A 14090-nucleotide genomic window follows, 5' to 3' on the forward strand; every position below is an offset into this window, starting at 1 on the left:
TTTTACTTAATGCTTTATCAGATCAAATTGCAGATCTTAACACTATACTTGCTCTAAAAGAACAGGGTTGGAGGCGGGCCTCCTCTTAAGCAGCAAAACAAGATGGCTGCCACAAAAAACACCCTATAAGGTAACGATTTCCTGGTGAGAAACCCACTGTTTCTTAACAGTTTGTGAACGACGAAAAGTCCTAAATAAAGAAAAACTTAATGGTATCTGTCAGGGACCAAGCAGTCAGGCACAGGGCAAAGGCGTATAAAAAATATCCATTTATTTTCCGTGGTACTAACAAACAAAGGACTCAAAATTTAGGAAAAAAATTGGGCCAAAAGAAGATATTAACGAAGACAAATCTTACCAAGAATAACAAACCAGAACTGATCCTTCACAATAAACACAGGGGTATTTAAACACATGGGCTAGCCTACAAACAACCCTAATCTTTCAGACAAACAATAAATAAAGCTAGACAACAAAGTCAAACCTACAAATAATAACTACAACACAAATATGAAACTAAGACATTAAAAAAACAAAATGCTTAACTGTCTTAAAGTTTTAATATTAGCACAGTAATTCCTCCCATTCTGCAGCACTGGGAAACTGTGGGGCCAGCTCAAGGTAAATTGCTGTCGAGGTGATGCGGTTGAAGGCACATTATGTGGTTCAAGTTGTTGCAACAAAGCCGTGGTGCATAATTACAACAGGTGGTTGGAGAGTTTTTCTTCTAAAAAGCCACTGAGGTTTTGCAAAGAGGAGTGCTAGCAGATGACAATTACAGAATCACACATTTCCTTCCCGTTCTAACACATCCAGGCTTACTCCTTGTTCAATTTTTGTATCTTTATCTAATGTTCCCATTACATCCATCTTGAGCAGAAATGAATGACTAGCATTGGCGGGGAGTTTAATAAAAAAGTCTCTTCTGGTGCCCTTTTTCAGATGCTTAGTCAGTCCTCTTTTTCTTTTAGCAATTTGTTTTTTGAAAGATTGCAATGATTTAGAGATGTAAGTCTGCATGAACAAAATCTGATTTAAATGAGATTAGCAGAACTTGGAGGCTAATAGAAAAGAGAGGATCTGGGGCAAAGACCAGACCTGTTTTTAAATTTTTTCTTTAGGAGGTTAGAAAAAGCCCCACATTGGAGGATCCAGGCAGCCGACAGTTAGGTATGTGACTAAGCAAACGGGGAAAAAATGATAGCTTTTGATCAGGTTTCAACAGCAACCTTTCATGTTCAGTCTGGAGAGTTTTAGCTAAATCTTTCTGACAGCCCACTTTAGCCAAGCATCGTTTGGATTTGCAGAGACTGAAGCTTGTCTAAATTATGAGTGGCTGTTGTCGATGACTATTAAACAGAGCATATGTGCGGGGTGTGCAAAGCAGGACCAAATGTTTCCAGTCAGGTTTGCAAAACCGATGTGTTAATTTTAAGGGTAGGTCATGTTAGTGTCAGGTCAGCAACAGAAGGAAAGGACAGAAGATTAAACAGTAAGAAAAGTTTAAATTTAAAAGAAAAAATGTGCAAATTTTCGAGATTATAAAGGTGCAAATTTAAAAGATATCCAAAATTTATGAGAAAATGCAAATTTAGAAGAAAAATTTTGCACATTTATGAGAATAATTATTTAAATTTAGGAAAAAAAAAACATGCAAATTTACAAGATTATAAACATGCAAATTTATTGTAACATTCATTTTTACTTTAAAAACTTACATGCAGAGGCCATTGTACCAGTGTAGGTGCCAGATCTCCTCGGGTGGTCAGATCTGCTCAGGCCCTGCCTTTTCTTATGATGTCATCACATGGCAACGCCACTAAAACAAACTGTATTGCACCCCAACATATTATTACCCATATTTGCTATTATTTTACTTTTAATTGGTGATCTAAAGTAGCCAAAAGTAGAAAATATTTATTGTCAGTCTTGAAGGAAAGCACTGCGTTCTAAGACAGACTGAGCTCTGCCATTTAAGAAGGTGACACAAAAAGTCTCAGCTTATTTTTGTTGTTTTTATTAAAAGTATATTGGAGAATTTTTGCATATTTTGAAAATACCCACCATCTCCACTTAAAAAAATAAAAATTGCATGTGTACTTGCTCCCGAAAAGGAACCCCTATTAAATGCGTGTGAGAGCATTTCTCCTCAAAGATGGTTGCTAAGATGGATCTCATCTCACCCATATTTATATATAAAAAGTTTCCCGGCAAAAAAGATTATTGGTACATAAAAAAAATCATGAAATGCTTGTATGTGTGTGTGTGTGGCGTGCTGCAGTGTAAATTTGGTAATGTTTGGGGGTTAAATAAGCATCTGTGGCCACAGTATAACTACTAATGATGCAAATTACAAAATAAATAAACTTATCTTCCCTGGAAAGTTATAATATAGAGGTAGATAACTTTTACTAGCAGGGATGTGAAATGTATTCCTCCAAATAGAATGCCATACTTTACCTGTAAGGTGGAAACTTCGCAGCCATGGCATCAGTGGGAAGCGCAACCTAAGCTTTCAGTGTACGCCATGGCATGAAAGAATCTTCCAAACACTCTGGTCTTTTTTTCTCATCTGAATGCTTTCTCTTCTTCTCAAACACTTCGTAGACACCTTTTCTCTTACGACCCTCTGCCATTTTAAAGGAACCACAGTGAAAGGAAGGAAGCTTCAATGACTGTCTGAAACTGTAGCCCACCACATAAAAGTGAGCATGCGCAGAAAAAGACAGCTAACTGAATGCTTGACAGTTAGAGAAACAACTTATTTTGATGATCCACCGGGAAAAAGAAAACCCTCCACTATACCTTTAAGATCTGAGGGCAGGGGAGGACAAATGCAAAATCTTAAAAATTACTTTTGTAGAGATTTTTTGCCCTAAATTTGTGTGTTTTTCCTTAATAATTAGCTACTTTTTTTCTTATATTTGTGTGTTTTGTGTGTCTGTGTTTTTACTCATAAAATTGCATGTTTATTCTTGTATAAATGGCACTTTAAACTCAAATTTTAAATTTTAATTCCATTTTTCTGTCTTTGAATGGCCCTAATGTGCCGTTAAAGATGTTCGTCCTCTTTGTGCTTAGTTTAGTTGAATTTGAGAAATGTACCAAGCAGAAACTACTTGATGTATTATATTGGAAAATGTTATATTGGAAAATAAATCTTTGAGTACCTTGCAGACGGTGCAGAGCTAGTTTAATGTTCCACAGCTGGAATGAAAGCCACACTCTCCTGAAGCAAGCCTTCACAACCAGCTGGACAGTCCTCTCCAGCAGACAGGCAAAGGTTTTCTCAGGGAGGATGCCAAGTGAAATCCTCCTATAACTGGAACAAACCTTTTGGTCCCCCTTCTTGTGGATGTAGACCAACACCCCAGTCTCATAGTCCAGTGGAACTGTCTCCAACCAGCATGCGATATTGGAGATGTGTATCAACTTCAATAGCTCAACAACATCCTGAGACCTAAGGTACTCATGGTGGATATCATCCATCCGGATACTTTGCCTCCCTATCATTTCTTGATAACCTTCAGTTGAGGGATGAATGAGTTCAATCTCAATCACCCAGTGGCTCCATCCACCATATAGGCATGACAGGTGGTTTAAGGAGATCCTCAAAGTATTCCTTTTCCTTCTAACAATGTTCTCTCTCAACCTTAACCTGTTTGCCTTGGGAGACCCTGACGGGACATTTAAAGGGGAACACCATTTTTTTTACATGGGCCCCTTGATTTTACGTTACTACATCATGTTTTACTCACCCATATGAGTTTTGTGTCATTTGGAGCTGTTCTGAAGATATTTGGTTTTGTAATCCAAGTAATGTCTTCCTATGGGCAATGAGTTGAAGGCACAAACTAAACTGTTCATAATGTATTCTTTATGGTACGCTTTATGATATTCTTTATCACTGTCCCCCAGACATCCACGGTTATATTTTTATATTTATATTTTTTTAAAACAAAGCAGAATGTGTATGACGTCATCCGCGCTCCAGACTGGAGTTGTGACAGGCAGCCCGGGCCACAGGCGGCTACACTCTACCTCTTCTATTCGTTCGGCTAGCTAATCTGAATTGTTCAATTCCATTTGGATAGCGAGATCATCTGTTGTAGTAGCACTAGACATCTTCCAGGCATGTTAGTAAAACTAGCAGCTGTTCAGCGGACAGGATGAATGAATGGTAGCCGGCGCACGCGGATGACGTCATACACGCACCACAGATGTCTGGGGGACAGCGATTCGCCTATATGTTCTGAATGCTGGCGTACCATAAAGAAAACATTATGAATAGTTTAGTTTGTGCCTTCAACTCATTGCCCATAGGAATACGTTACTTGGATTACAAAACCAAATATCTTCGGAACAGCTCCAAATGACAAAAATGAGTAGAACATGATGTAATAACTGTCATGTTGGGGTCTAATCTTCTAACCCACATGCAGAAACACTCCAGAGACAGGGAAGAAAGGTTAAAAGGTGTATTGACTATGTTTTCAGAGAAATGTGAACTGGGTCTTGGTTCGTCAGGCTGGTCACGGGAGGGAAGCAACTAGAGGAGGACAGGTTGGTTAGAGTGGATCCAGGAAACTTGCTGCTTAACGGAGGCTTGGGTTAATACCTGTTCAGGGGGTATTCTGACCGGCAGGGGGGGAACCTTGAGGGTCCAGAGGCTGATCGGCAGGCAGAGGGCTGAGGGGGAGACGGAGGCTGAGGCGGAGGGCAGACAGGCAGGTTCCAGGCAACGAGGGTTTTCTCCAGGAGTTGACGGATTACCGGATATGTCAGGTTCTGAGAGGCAGAAGAACACAGAGTCAGAGAGGTTCTCAAAAAATCAGGAAAACAGATCAGAATTTGCTGGCTCAGGTTTGCTGGTACCATTACTGGCAAACACTCTGGCAGGGAAGTGTCAGCCTCCTCCTCCTTAAGAAGGCCTCCAGACGAGCAGATGGAAAACAGGTGTGCAGAAGTCAGCTCACACCCTCAGGAGGAAGATCTCAGGCTCCCTCTAGTGGAGAAAGGTGACAAGCCTCCAGATCCCAACAATAGCGTAAAATCAAAGGGCCATTGAAAAAAAAAACTGTTTTCCCCTTTAATACCCCGAAATTATACAGAAGTCTTCGGGATCATCATAGCAATGAAACCCCACTGAAGTGGTGGTTTAAGGAGGGGGTGCTTACTAAAAAATTTTTTTCATGCTTTCATGCAAGAATATGTCTCAGATCATTTAAGTTTAAAAAAAAAGGTTCACTCTTATTCAGTTAATGTGATGCTAAAGTTTTGTAGAAAAAAATTATCTAAGGCAGCGGACCGGTTATATGTCAGACAATATTTTCACGGACCGGCGTTTAAATTTTGCGGGGTAAATACAATCAAATAAAATGATACAACTGGCATAAAATCAAATACAAACAGCATAAAAATAAAACTCATCATTATGCTGAATTAGTGGGAGCCCTGAGCTTGTTTCTCTGAAACAAGCCGGTCCAATCCAGGCGTAATCGGAGACAATGACACACGAAGTGTGCTCTTGATGTCCAGTCTGCTCCGTTGCTTAGTTTTGGTCGCTGTAACCACAGAAAATCCCGCTTCATAAAGATAGGATGTTGGAAAGGGAAGCAGGGTTTTCAGTGCGTTTGTGGCGATATTCTGCCTCGATTTTAATCCAGAACGCTGGCAGAGTTGTTGTCTGAAACAAAGTTTTAAGGCCTCCGTCATTTTCAATCTCCAGCAGTTGATCCTCTTCTGCCGTGGACAGGCTCGATTCACATGGTTTGTTCACAAATGGATCGCGGATCCATTCTTTTGCAGTACGGAGATCTTTTGTGGTTGAGAAGTACTGCTCGAACTCTTTTAAAAGCAAAGACAGGTGATTGTGCACCAGCTGTGAGAATGGCGGTTCAGGCTCAGTCTCTTCTAAAATCCCTGCTAATGTTTGAAACATGTCAAATATCCCTCTGTTCACTCGCCGTCCCCACAATTCCAGTTTGGCATTAAATGCAGCTACTTTATCTGCTGCATTGAAGAAATCTCTGCAGCGGCTCCCGTAAGTCAAACACTCTAGCCAACGATCTCCCTTTAGATAGCCACCTTACTTCTGTGTGTAAGAGAAGGTGTTTATACTCTGCGCCCATCTCCTCGCAAAGCTGCTCAAACAGACACGAGTTAAGGCATGCGCTTTGACGTGGTTAATAACTTTAACGACATCATTCAGTACGCTGTTTAGTTCAGGTGACATTTTTCGGCTAGCGAGCATTTCCCTGTGAATGACAGCGCGTGGCCTCACATTCAGGTGACACCTCCTTAACCAGCGCAGTTAATCCAGAAAGCCGCGCAGTCATAGCAGCAGCTCCGTCTGTGCATATGCTGACACAAAAGGACCAATTCAGTTTTCCTGATATGTAATCATTCACGGACTTAAATAGTTCTGCGGCTGTGGTGTTGGTTGGCAACCATTGTGCACATAACATAATCCTCATGTACATCCCCCTGATATATATATCGCACATAAACAAGTAGTATTGCCTTGTTGTCAATATAAGTAGACTCGTTAACCTGGATTGCATACCACGGCGATGTATTAATCCTCTCCAACAGTTGTGTCTCAATGTCCTCTGCTATTTCATTTATTCGCCTAGTGACCGCTGAAGCTGAAAGAGGAACCTATTCTATCTTCTTAACTGCGGCCTCTCCTAGATGCAAATGTCTTTTGCAGCAGGCAGGATCAATTCTTCACCAATAGTCAAAGGTTTCTTGGCCTAGCAATACAGTTAGCCACTAAGAACGATGCTCTCAGAGCACTCCCATTTGTTGATGTGGTGGCCATCAGTAGCCTACTTGCTTCTGTCCTTCTTGTTCACATTTTTTTCTTTCAAAAAGAGTCCAAAGGTTTGTCTTTTAAGGCAGGATGCTTAGTCTCCATGTGCCGAAGCAGCTTTGAAGGCTTCATTGCCTCGATTGCTAGCCTGTCGCCACATATTATACAGAGTGGGTTCGGCGCGTGAGAATCACCTTGGGCGATAAATCCATATTTTAAGTAGGACTCGTGATATTGTCTTTTAAATGCAGCTTTCTTTTTCTTGGAAGTTGTAGCCTCTTCTTTTGCCACCTCATTGGGCCTTTTCCCCTTTCCAAAGAAGCTGTCCAAACAGGTCTGTTACTTACTCATTTTTGCTAGCTTTAGGTGTTTTGACTGGAGTAACATATCACGTGTACTGAATTAACCTGTGTCAAGAGGCACAGATGAACCGACTGATGTAATTGGGAGAGAATACCCCAATTTGTTATATTTTTCAAAATAAAACATCACTCAGACTCTGATCATCGATAAATTATATATATCTATATATATATAGATATATATATTTTTATTTTATTTTATTTTTTTCTGTGCGGCCCGGTACCAAATGACCAACGGACCCGTACCGGTCCGCGGCCCGGTGGTTGGGGACCGCTGATCTAAGGCTTGCAAGTTTCTTTAAATTTTTTTTATTATCTACTATCAGTTAACTAAGCCTACACCTCTGAAGTTTAATGACGTTCATGTGGAGTATATTTTAATCATTGCCGGATTAAAATACAGTGCTGAACTGTTCCATATGGTGAATTCACTTGTTTCTCTGTTCCCGCTGGAACTAATAAGGCAGTCCATTTTCACCCTCTAAGTCTCCAGCATGTGCCAAAATGACTGATTTACAGCTAAGATGTTAAACAAACTCTCATAATTATGTATGTGTTATAGTTTACTTTTATACAGCCGCAGTGTGCAGCAGTTCACCGTCCTGTTCACACATGGAGGGTGTGGGCTTGAATTTATAAAGCTTTACACATAGGAGTCATTCGAACACTAATCACATATGAGACTCAGTCTGTAGATCTCAGTTCTTTTTTTAAAAGCATATCAAGGCACTCATGTACTAGAATGTTTATTACCAGAGCACATATATTCAGCAGAAAATATGTGGGCCTTTCATGCTATTTTGAGAATCATCCTCGGATTGTGCTGACTGTTTTTTTGTGCAGCAATGATTTCACCTGCTTTGTTTTGTCTTTCTTTATACATCCCCAATGGACAGCTCATGAATAGACATCACTGTATCGCATCTTACTTTTATGCAGATGATATCCAGATGGACGGGTTTCCTTTTATAAGGCAACTTACTGGTACATTCATTTATACCATTAACAAATCCTACACAAACACAGTTTTTTTGACCAGCCAATGTCTTTTTTTTTTTTGTAATTTGAGAAATTCAAACAAAGAAGTTTTCATTTAAAATTTTTATGGTTTTTCTTTCCTTACATTTAGACCAACATGATGATTTTTCTTGTCATAGTAGCTTCGTCTGGTCTGTTCCTGTTTGGCTGTGACACAATCCTGGGGAGAAATATCAGCTGTGCTTCAGCCATCAACATCTTTTTTTTTTATAGATGTTGGAGCTTGGCCTGTTTTTTCAGTGCAGTCCTGTTTCTGTGACAGTGACTAACTGTATGTGCTCTCTTCATCCTCTGACATAGAAGCTGGCTTGGAGCTCGTCTGCCTGGCTGTGTGTTTCCTGGATGGGGCCACCTTTGGAGCTGGTTGACAGTTGCTTTCTATATCTCTGCTTCTTTTTGTATTTCTGCTTCTGTCTCCTTTAACTCCAGTCGGCAGATGGCTGCTCACATGAGCCTGGTTTTACTGGAGGTTTCTTCCTGTTAAAAGGTAGTTTTTCCTCTCCACTGTTGCTACAAGCATTATTGGTGTGAGAAATAGCTTTCGAGTCAAAGCGTCGATGCAATCTACTGGTTTTCCTTCCTAGAAAACTTTTAACCAATCTGAATGTATGATCCAGTTGAATTGTCTCTGTAAGTGTGTTGAGATGACATGTGTTGTGAATTGGTGCTATATTAAAAAATTATTGAATGTAATCGAATGATGCATGATGATGTTTTGCATACATAGAAGCTCTTGATCACCCTCAGGTAGTCCAGAAATGTTTTTCCACAGCCTTGCAGCAAAACTTGTAACGGAAGTAACAGAACAGCTGTCATCACTCCTCTTTCTATGTGTTTTCACTAATTACCGATTCATTTTACACTTTATTTTACAGTTAGTTTACAGACTTAAACTTTCAGGGTTCTGAATATGAAGCTTCTTCCTAATCCAATGCATTGTTAAAGCTACTCACTCCAATTCAATGCCTTAGGTCTGGAAACTCAAAATTGACTCAAACTCTCTAAAGCCAGATGGGGAATTGTTCTCTTTGGCTGATGGATATTAAATGTATAAACTAGCTTTCTTTATTTTTACTGTACATTGTCTTGAAGACAATGTTTCTGTTTCTTTTGTTTGTTTGTTTTATTTTTAATTATCAATATACGGTAGTTTAATTCTTCCTTTTTAATTCTCTTTTTTGATAATGTTTACATCTTTCCTCTCTGTCTAATTAGTGGGTTTTTTTATTAATTTGTTTTGAGGAGTCTATATAGATCAAATGTTTTGACTACTAACCTAATAGTAGACATTTGTGTTCCTGACAGGCAGTTATTTACAGCGTCCCTTGTTGCACTTTCCGTGCAAACATACTGTAGTCATCATCCCCTAAAGGAAACCCTGCACCTCTATTGTCAAAAAGAATAATTACAATTTAACTGCATTTTGTATGTATGAAACCATGTTTTGAAAGTAGTACTTGAGGCCTGGGACGAAGGTTTTCAAGGCAGTCATTGAGGAGTGCTTGTGAGCGAGAGAGCATGTGTATCCATTTGGCTTTAGATGTTTTGTGAAAACCATTTTGCCTCTTCTGTTCACATGGAATACATATTACTTAAATATGTAGGATGAAAAAAAACATGCTGGGGTCTGTCCTTAGAGACCGCCTCCTTCAAACAACCTCTAACCTGCAGTAATGAAATAACTTTATGTAACTGTGGATATTTTTTTTAAGTATGTGCTAAAAAAAAATGGGCTGAGAAAATACATCATGCGATTCTGGACATGGTGACATAAATGAGATTAATGTGATTGGGAAAACCTGTGGGTAATAGATATTTCCTTATATCTAACTTGCCATTAAACACAAAAACAAAACTAACACAAAGCAGAGCAGGGCTTACATTTCTTAAAGCATAAATGCATTTTAGCAGATATGAATGTCAGTGAAAAGTTTTACTTTTTTTAATTGAATTCAATGAATCAACTCAAAAAGCGAAACAGATTTATTAAACACTGGCTAACGCTAATTAAAAAACACAAAATTCAGTTTCGCAGATGGCAGTACAGAAAAGACTTACATACAGTCATGTTTGTGATGGTTAGTGGTTGAGGTGAAGGACTACGAAGCAAAAGGATGAATGCGGTTAGAGGTAAAAAAAAAAAAATAGGAAAAAATAGGAATTCAACTGAATGCAAATATTAGCAACAGACACAATTGACATAACTGGACAAGACGAACACTAGAGTTGATAAAATAACTAAACAGACCATTAGTAACCAAGGATCTATTAAAAAGCTAAAAATCCTTCAATCAAACAACAGTAGTCAACAAAGTAACAAAAGATAACTTAATTCCTTCATGTCCATGGTCTACGTCTGCACATAGGGAAGAATACTAATTTGGCCATTCAGTAGAGAGCAAACAGTACCCTTCATAAGGCAGGTAAACCGTAAAAGGTCACTGCCAAAGAAATGGGCTGCTTATTAAGCTCAGTATCCAAGTCTGGCTGTAAATTCAAGTGGAAGACTTATGCTTGCCTACCACTTACCTCTTTCTTCACCCTTGTTCCAGACTTTCATTTGCAGCTCCAGGCTCTGTTTCCAGCTGAACTGCATCTCTCTTCTGTCCCTTCACTACATTCGTTCCACTGGCCTCTATATGGGTCCCCTCATTATCCAGCCTCCTTTCCACCACCAGTGTCAGAGGAAAAGATGTCTCTAACCTAGATCTTCCTGCTTACACAGATCTACAACATCTAGCAACAATGTCTTCTGCCAGGGTCTGAGCAGCAAAGACTTACATTTCTTCATGTCAATAAAAGTTTCTAATTGCTGCTTTTTTTGGTTCCAGGCTGATACGGAAAGTTAAGTGAAGATAGAAAGTTAGTCCTAAGCCACAGACTAAGTCAGAGCCATCTTATAAATCAAAGAAAAAAAGGACCAAACTTCTGCTCTTTGGTCTAAAGTGCTCTTTTTAGATCAAATGTAAATGTTAGTCTCTATCTTGGGAATGGGTGTTCAGAGTGTGAAGGAAAACTAACGCAATTCAAAATCCAGTTTGCTTGGGGCTAATTGTAAAGTTTCCAAAAGCAGCATATTTGGTATCTGTTAGCAGGGCAGGACATGAACCAATTATGCAAAATTAACTAAATGTGATTAATAGATGCAAAAGATGCTATGACTATCTATTTCAAGTTCAAAGTTAAAGCAGCCATACAGCACTTAAAGGGGAACGTCGTTTTTTTTTTATATTGGGCCCTTGATTTTACGTTATTACATCATGTTCTACTCACCCATATGAGTTTTGTGTAATTTGGAGCCGTTCTGAAGATATTGGGTTAGGTTATATCCAAGTAATGTCTTCCTATGGGCAACGACTTGAAGGCACAAACTGAACTGTTCATAATTTATCATTTATGGTACGCCAGCAAAAAATATAACAGCGGATGTCTGGGGGACAGTGATTCGCCTACATGTTATGAATGCTGGCGTACCATCAAGTCCTTTGCCCATAGGAAGACGTTATTTGGATATAACCTAACGGAATATCTTCAAAACAGCTCAAAATGATACAAAACTCATATGGGTGAGTAGAACATGATGTAATAACGTAAAGTCAAGGGCCCGGTGTAAAAAAAACAAAAAAAACCTGTGTTCCCCTTTAACGTTTCCCTTTGCTAAGCTCAGCTAAGATTCTATTCAGACTTTCCTTACAGGAAAGTATGTCCTTCCTTTACAGGACTTACACACTCTAATGGTACCAATACCATGGAATCATTGTGCATGATTGGTTGCTAAATTGTACTGACCCAAATGAGACACCCCAATTTAGACCAACTGAAGGCCGATATTCTCCATACTCAAAAAATTATTCATCCGCTTTTAGCTGCTTTATCACAATTGTTTTAAGTCCTACCCTGCTAACATAAAACATTTGTGTTAAAGTAAGTAAATGTTAACAACTGTTGCATTATTTATTTTTTTTCAGTGTATGCATTAATGCATTAATTCAGAGCACCAACTAAGTAATGAGTGGATATACATTAGGGTATGTTTTGGAGGATTTTATTTATCTACAATAAACTTTAAGTTTAAACAACTTGAACTATACGAAGCTGTGAGTCCATATATGAGTTTGAAGTTGCTTTAATGAAATAATATTATCACATTTTAATTTAGGGCATCTTAGATGCACCTGTACAGATGAAGGAGTTGACCTGCTTGAATGTTTGGAGGATTCGCACGCAGATCTTTGCAGGCTTCAGCATCCTAACAAGGATTCAGTTTCAACTTGGCTGCAGTCTGAACGCTCCGCCCGCTCTCACAGAGGATATTGACTTTCCCGCAAGTTAAAGCATTTAAATGTAGAGGGAGGCAGATGCTGCTGGCGACCGCAAAAAGGAGCGCACGTGTGGGTGGAAGGCTGGGGACGCAGGGACTTCTCAATCTGCGCCTATAGACAGACAGGCAGCCGAGGCATCTTTGTTTGCCACTTTTTTAAAGAGATGCGCGCATCCTCTTTCCTCACACTCCGCACTCTTCTGGGACAAAAACTGTTCACCCAAATCTAAAACCCATCACTCTCCAAGATCAGTAAAGATGGATTAATTTCTACTTGGAAAAGTCTTGTTGAATAACTGAATGACAGAAGTGGATTTGATGGAGGAGCTGGGGTGACTGACGCTCTTTGCAGGACTTCTTTTTCTTTTGGATGAAAACATTTTCTCCTCTCTGTGGAGTGAACCAGCGTTGGAACTCTGAATGTTCTGGACCGCTTAAATGTCATGGGTTTGGTTGTCAGTGCGCATAAAGCAGGTTAATTCAAACTAAACCCCCCAAACACCCATCTGCAGGATTTTTATTTCTGAGGGCTTCCAGCGCCGAATCAGAGGAGTATTCATGAAGCAATATTTGAACTATTACAGGATGAGGCTGAGAACATCGAGGTTAGGTTATCTGTAAGTCAACAGCTGTTCTAAATGTCAATAACATTACTACTTTTTTTTTTCTTTTGCAGAAGTCTATTAATATTTTTGTGTATGTTGCAGGTTACTTCAATTCGCGGCTCTTTGCTTTTACGCACAGGTAACTGCCCATTCTAATTAAAAAAAAAAGAATAGGTTGCATAAAGTTTTAATTTTAAGTACAGTTTAACATGTATCTGGTTGATTACTTAACGGCAAGTAGCGCAACTCCCTTCAAGGGGCTGCAGTAACAATGAAAACATTTTATTATGAGGGCTATGGCTGTTGGCAACTATTCAAACATCTTGAAAAATGTTAAGCTGCAGCCTAAAAGGTAATTGTTAAAACACATGTGCGGCAGGACGGTTGAAATGTTGAGGGCGAAAAGGGAAAATAGCAGAAAAAAAAAAAAAAAAAGGGGGGGGGGGGGTAAGAAGTCATGAAAAGGTGAAAGATCATCGGTGGTAATGAATGCGTCTCCAAAACAGGCCACCCATAAATCAAAGGAGACACCAGGGGGCTGCAGGATAAAATAAATACAATAATAATATGTATTGCCATTTGTTTCCTATTAGGACACTGTGCAGTCAAGTCCTAATTTCAAGCAGCATGTAACGGAGCAAAGCCGGCTGTCGGACCGTATGAGCCGCAGACTAACCAGAACCTACCAGCTGTACAGTAGAACCAGCGGGAAGCACGTCCAGGTCCTGGCCAACAAGCGGGTCAACGCCAACGGGGAGGACGGGGCAGTGCATGGTAGGAGGAACACAGAAAACTGCTCTAATATCTGCAAATTCACTCAAAGGAATAGGAATATAGCCTAATCACATTAACCTTTAAAACAATTTAAAAAAAAGAAAGAAAAAAAGAAAATTGAACTGAACATTCTCCCTAATTGACATGTCTGTTCTATGCAGTATCACTGACCACTA

At 39.5% G+C, this 14090-nt stretch overlaps 1 protein-coding gene across 1 annotated transcript in view; it reads left to right on the forward strand.

Moving 5' to 3' along the window:
- Nucleotides 1-12525: 12525 nt before the first annotated feature.
- fgf8 (fibroblast growth factor 8) overlaps nucleotides 12526-14090 on the forward strand; it is a 4658-nt gene continuing 3093 nt past the window's right edge. Inside the window, exons 1-3 of the mRNA XM_015384320.1 lie at nucleotides 12526-13152; nucleotides 13243-13279; nucleotides 13734-13914. Coding sequence (XP_015239806.1) covers nucleotides 13094-13152; nucleotides 13243-13279; nucleotides 13734-13914 — 277 coding nt within the window. The 5' untranslated portion in view covers nucleotides 12526-13093. The remainder of the gene's footprint in view (nucleotides 13153-13242; nucleotides 13280-13733; nucleotides 13915-14090) is intronic.

The sequence above is a fragment of the Cyprinodon variegatus genome, unplaced genomic scaffold (genome assembly GCF_000732505.1).
Source record: "Cyprinodon variegatus isolate N-32 unplaced genomic scaffold, C_variegatus-1.0 Scaffold310, whole genome shotgun sequence".
Lineage (NCBI taxonomy): Eukaryota > Metazoa > Chordata > Actinopteri > Cyprinodontiformes > Cyprinodontidae > Cyprinodon > Cyprinodon variegatus.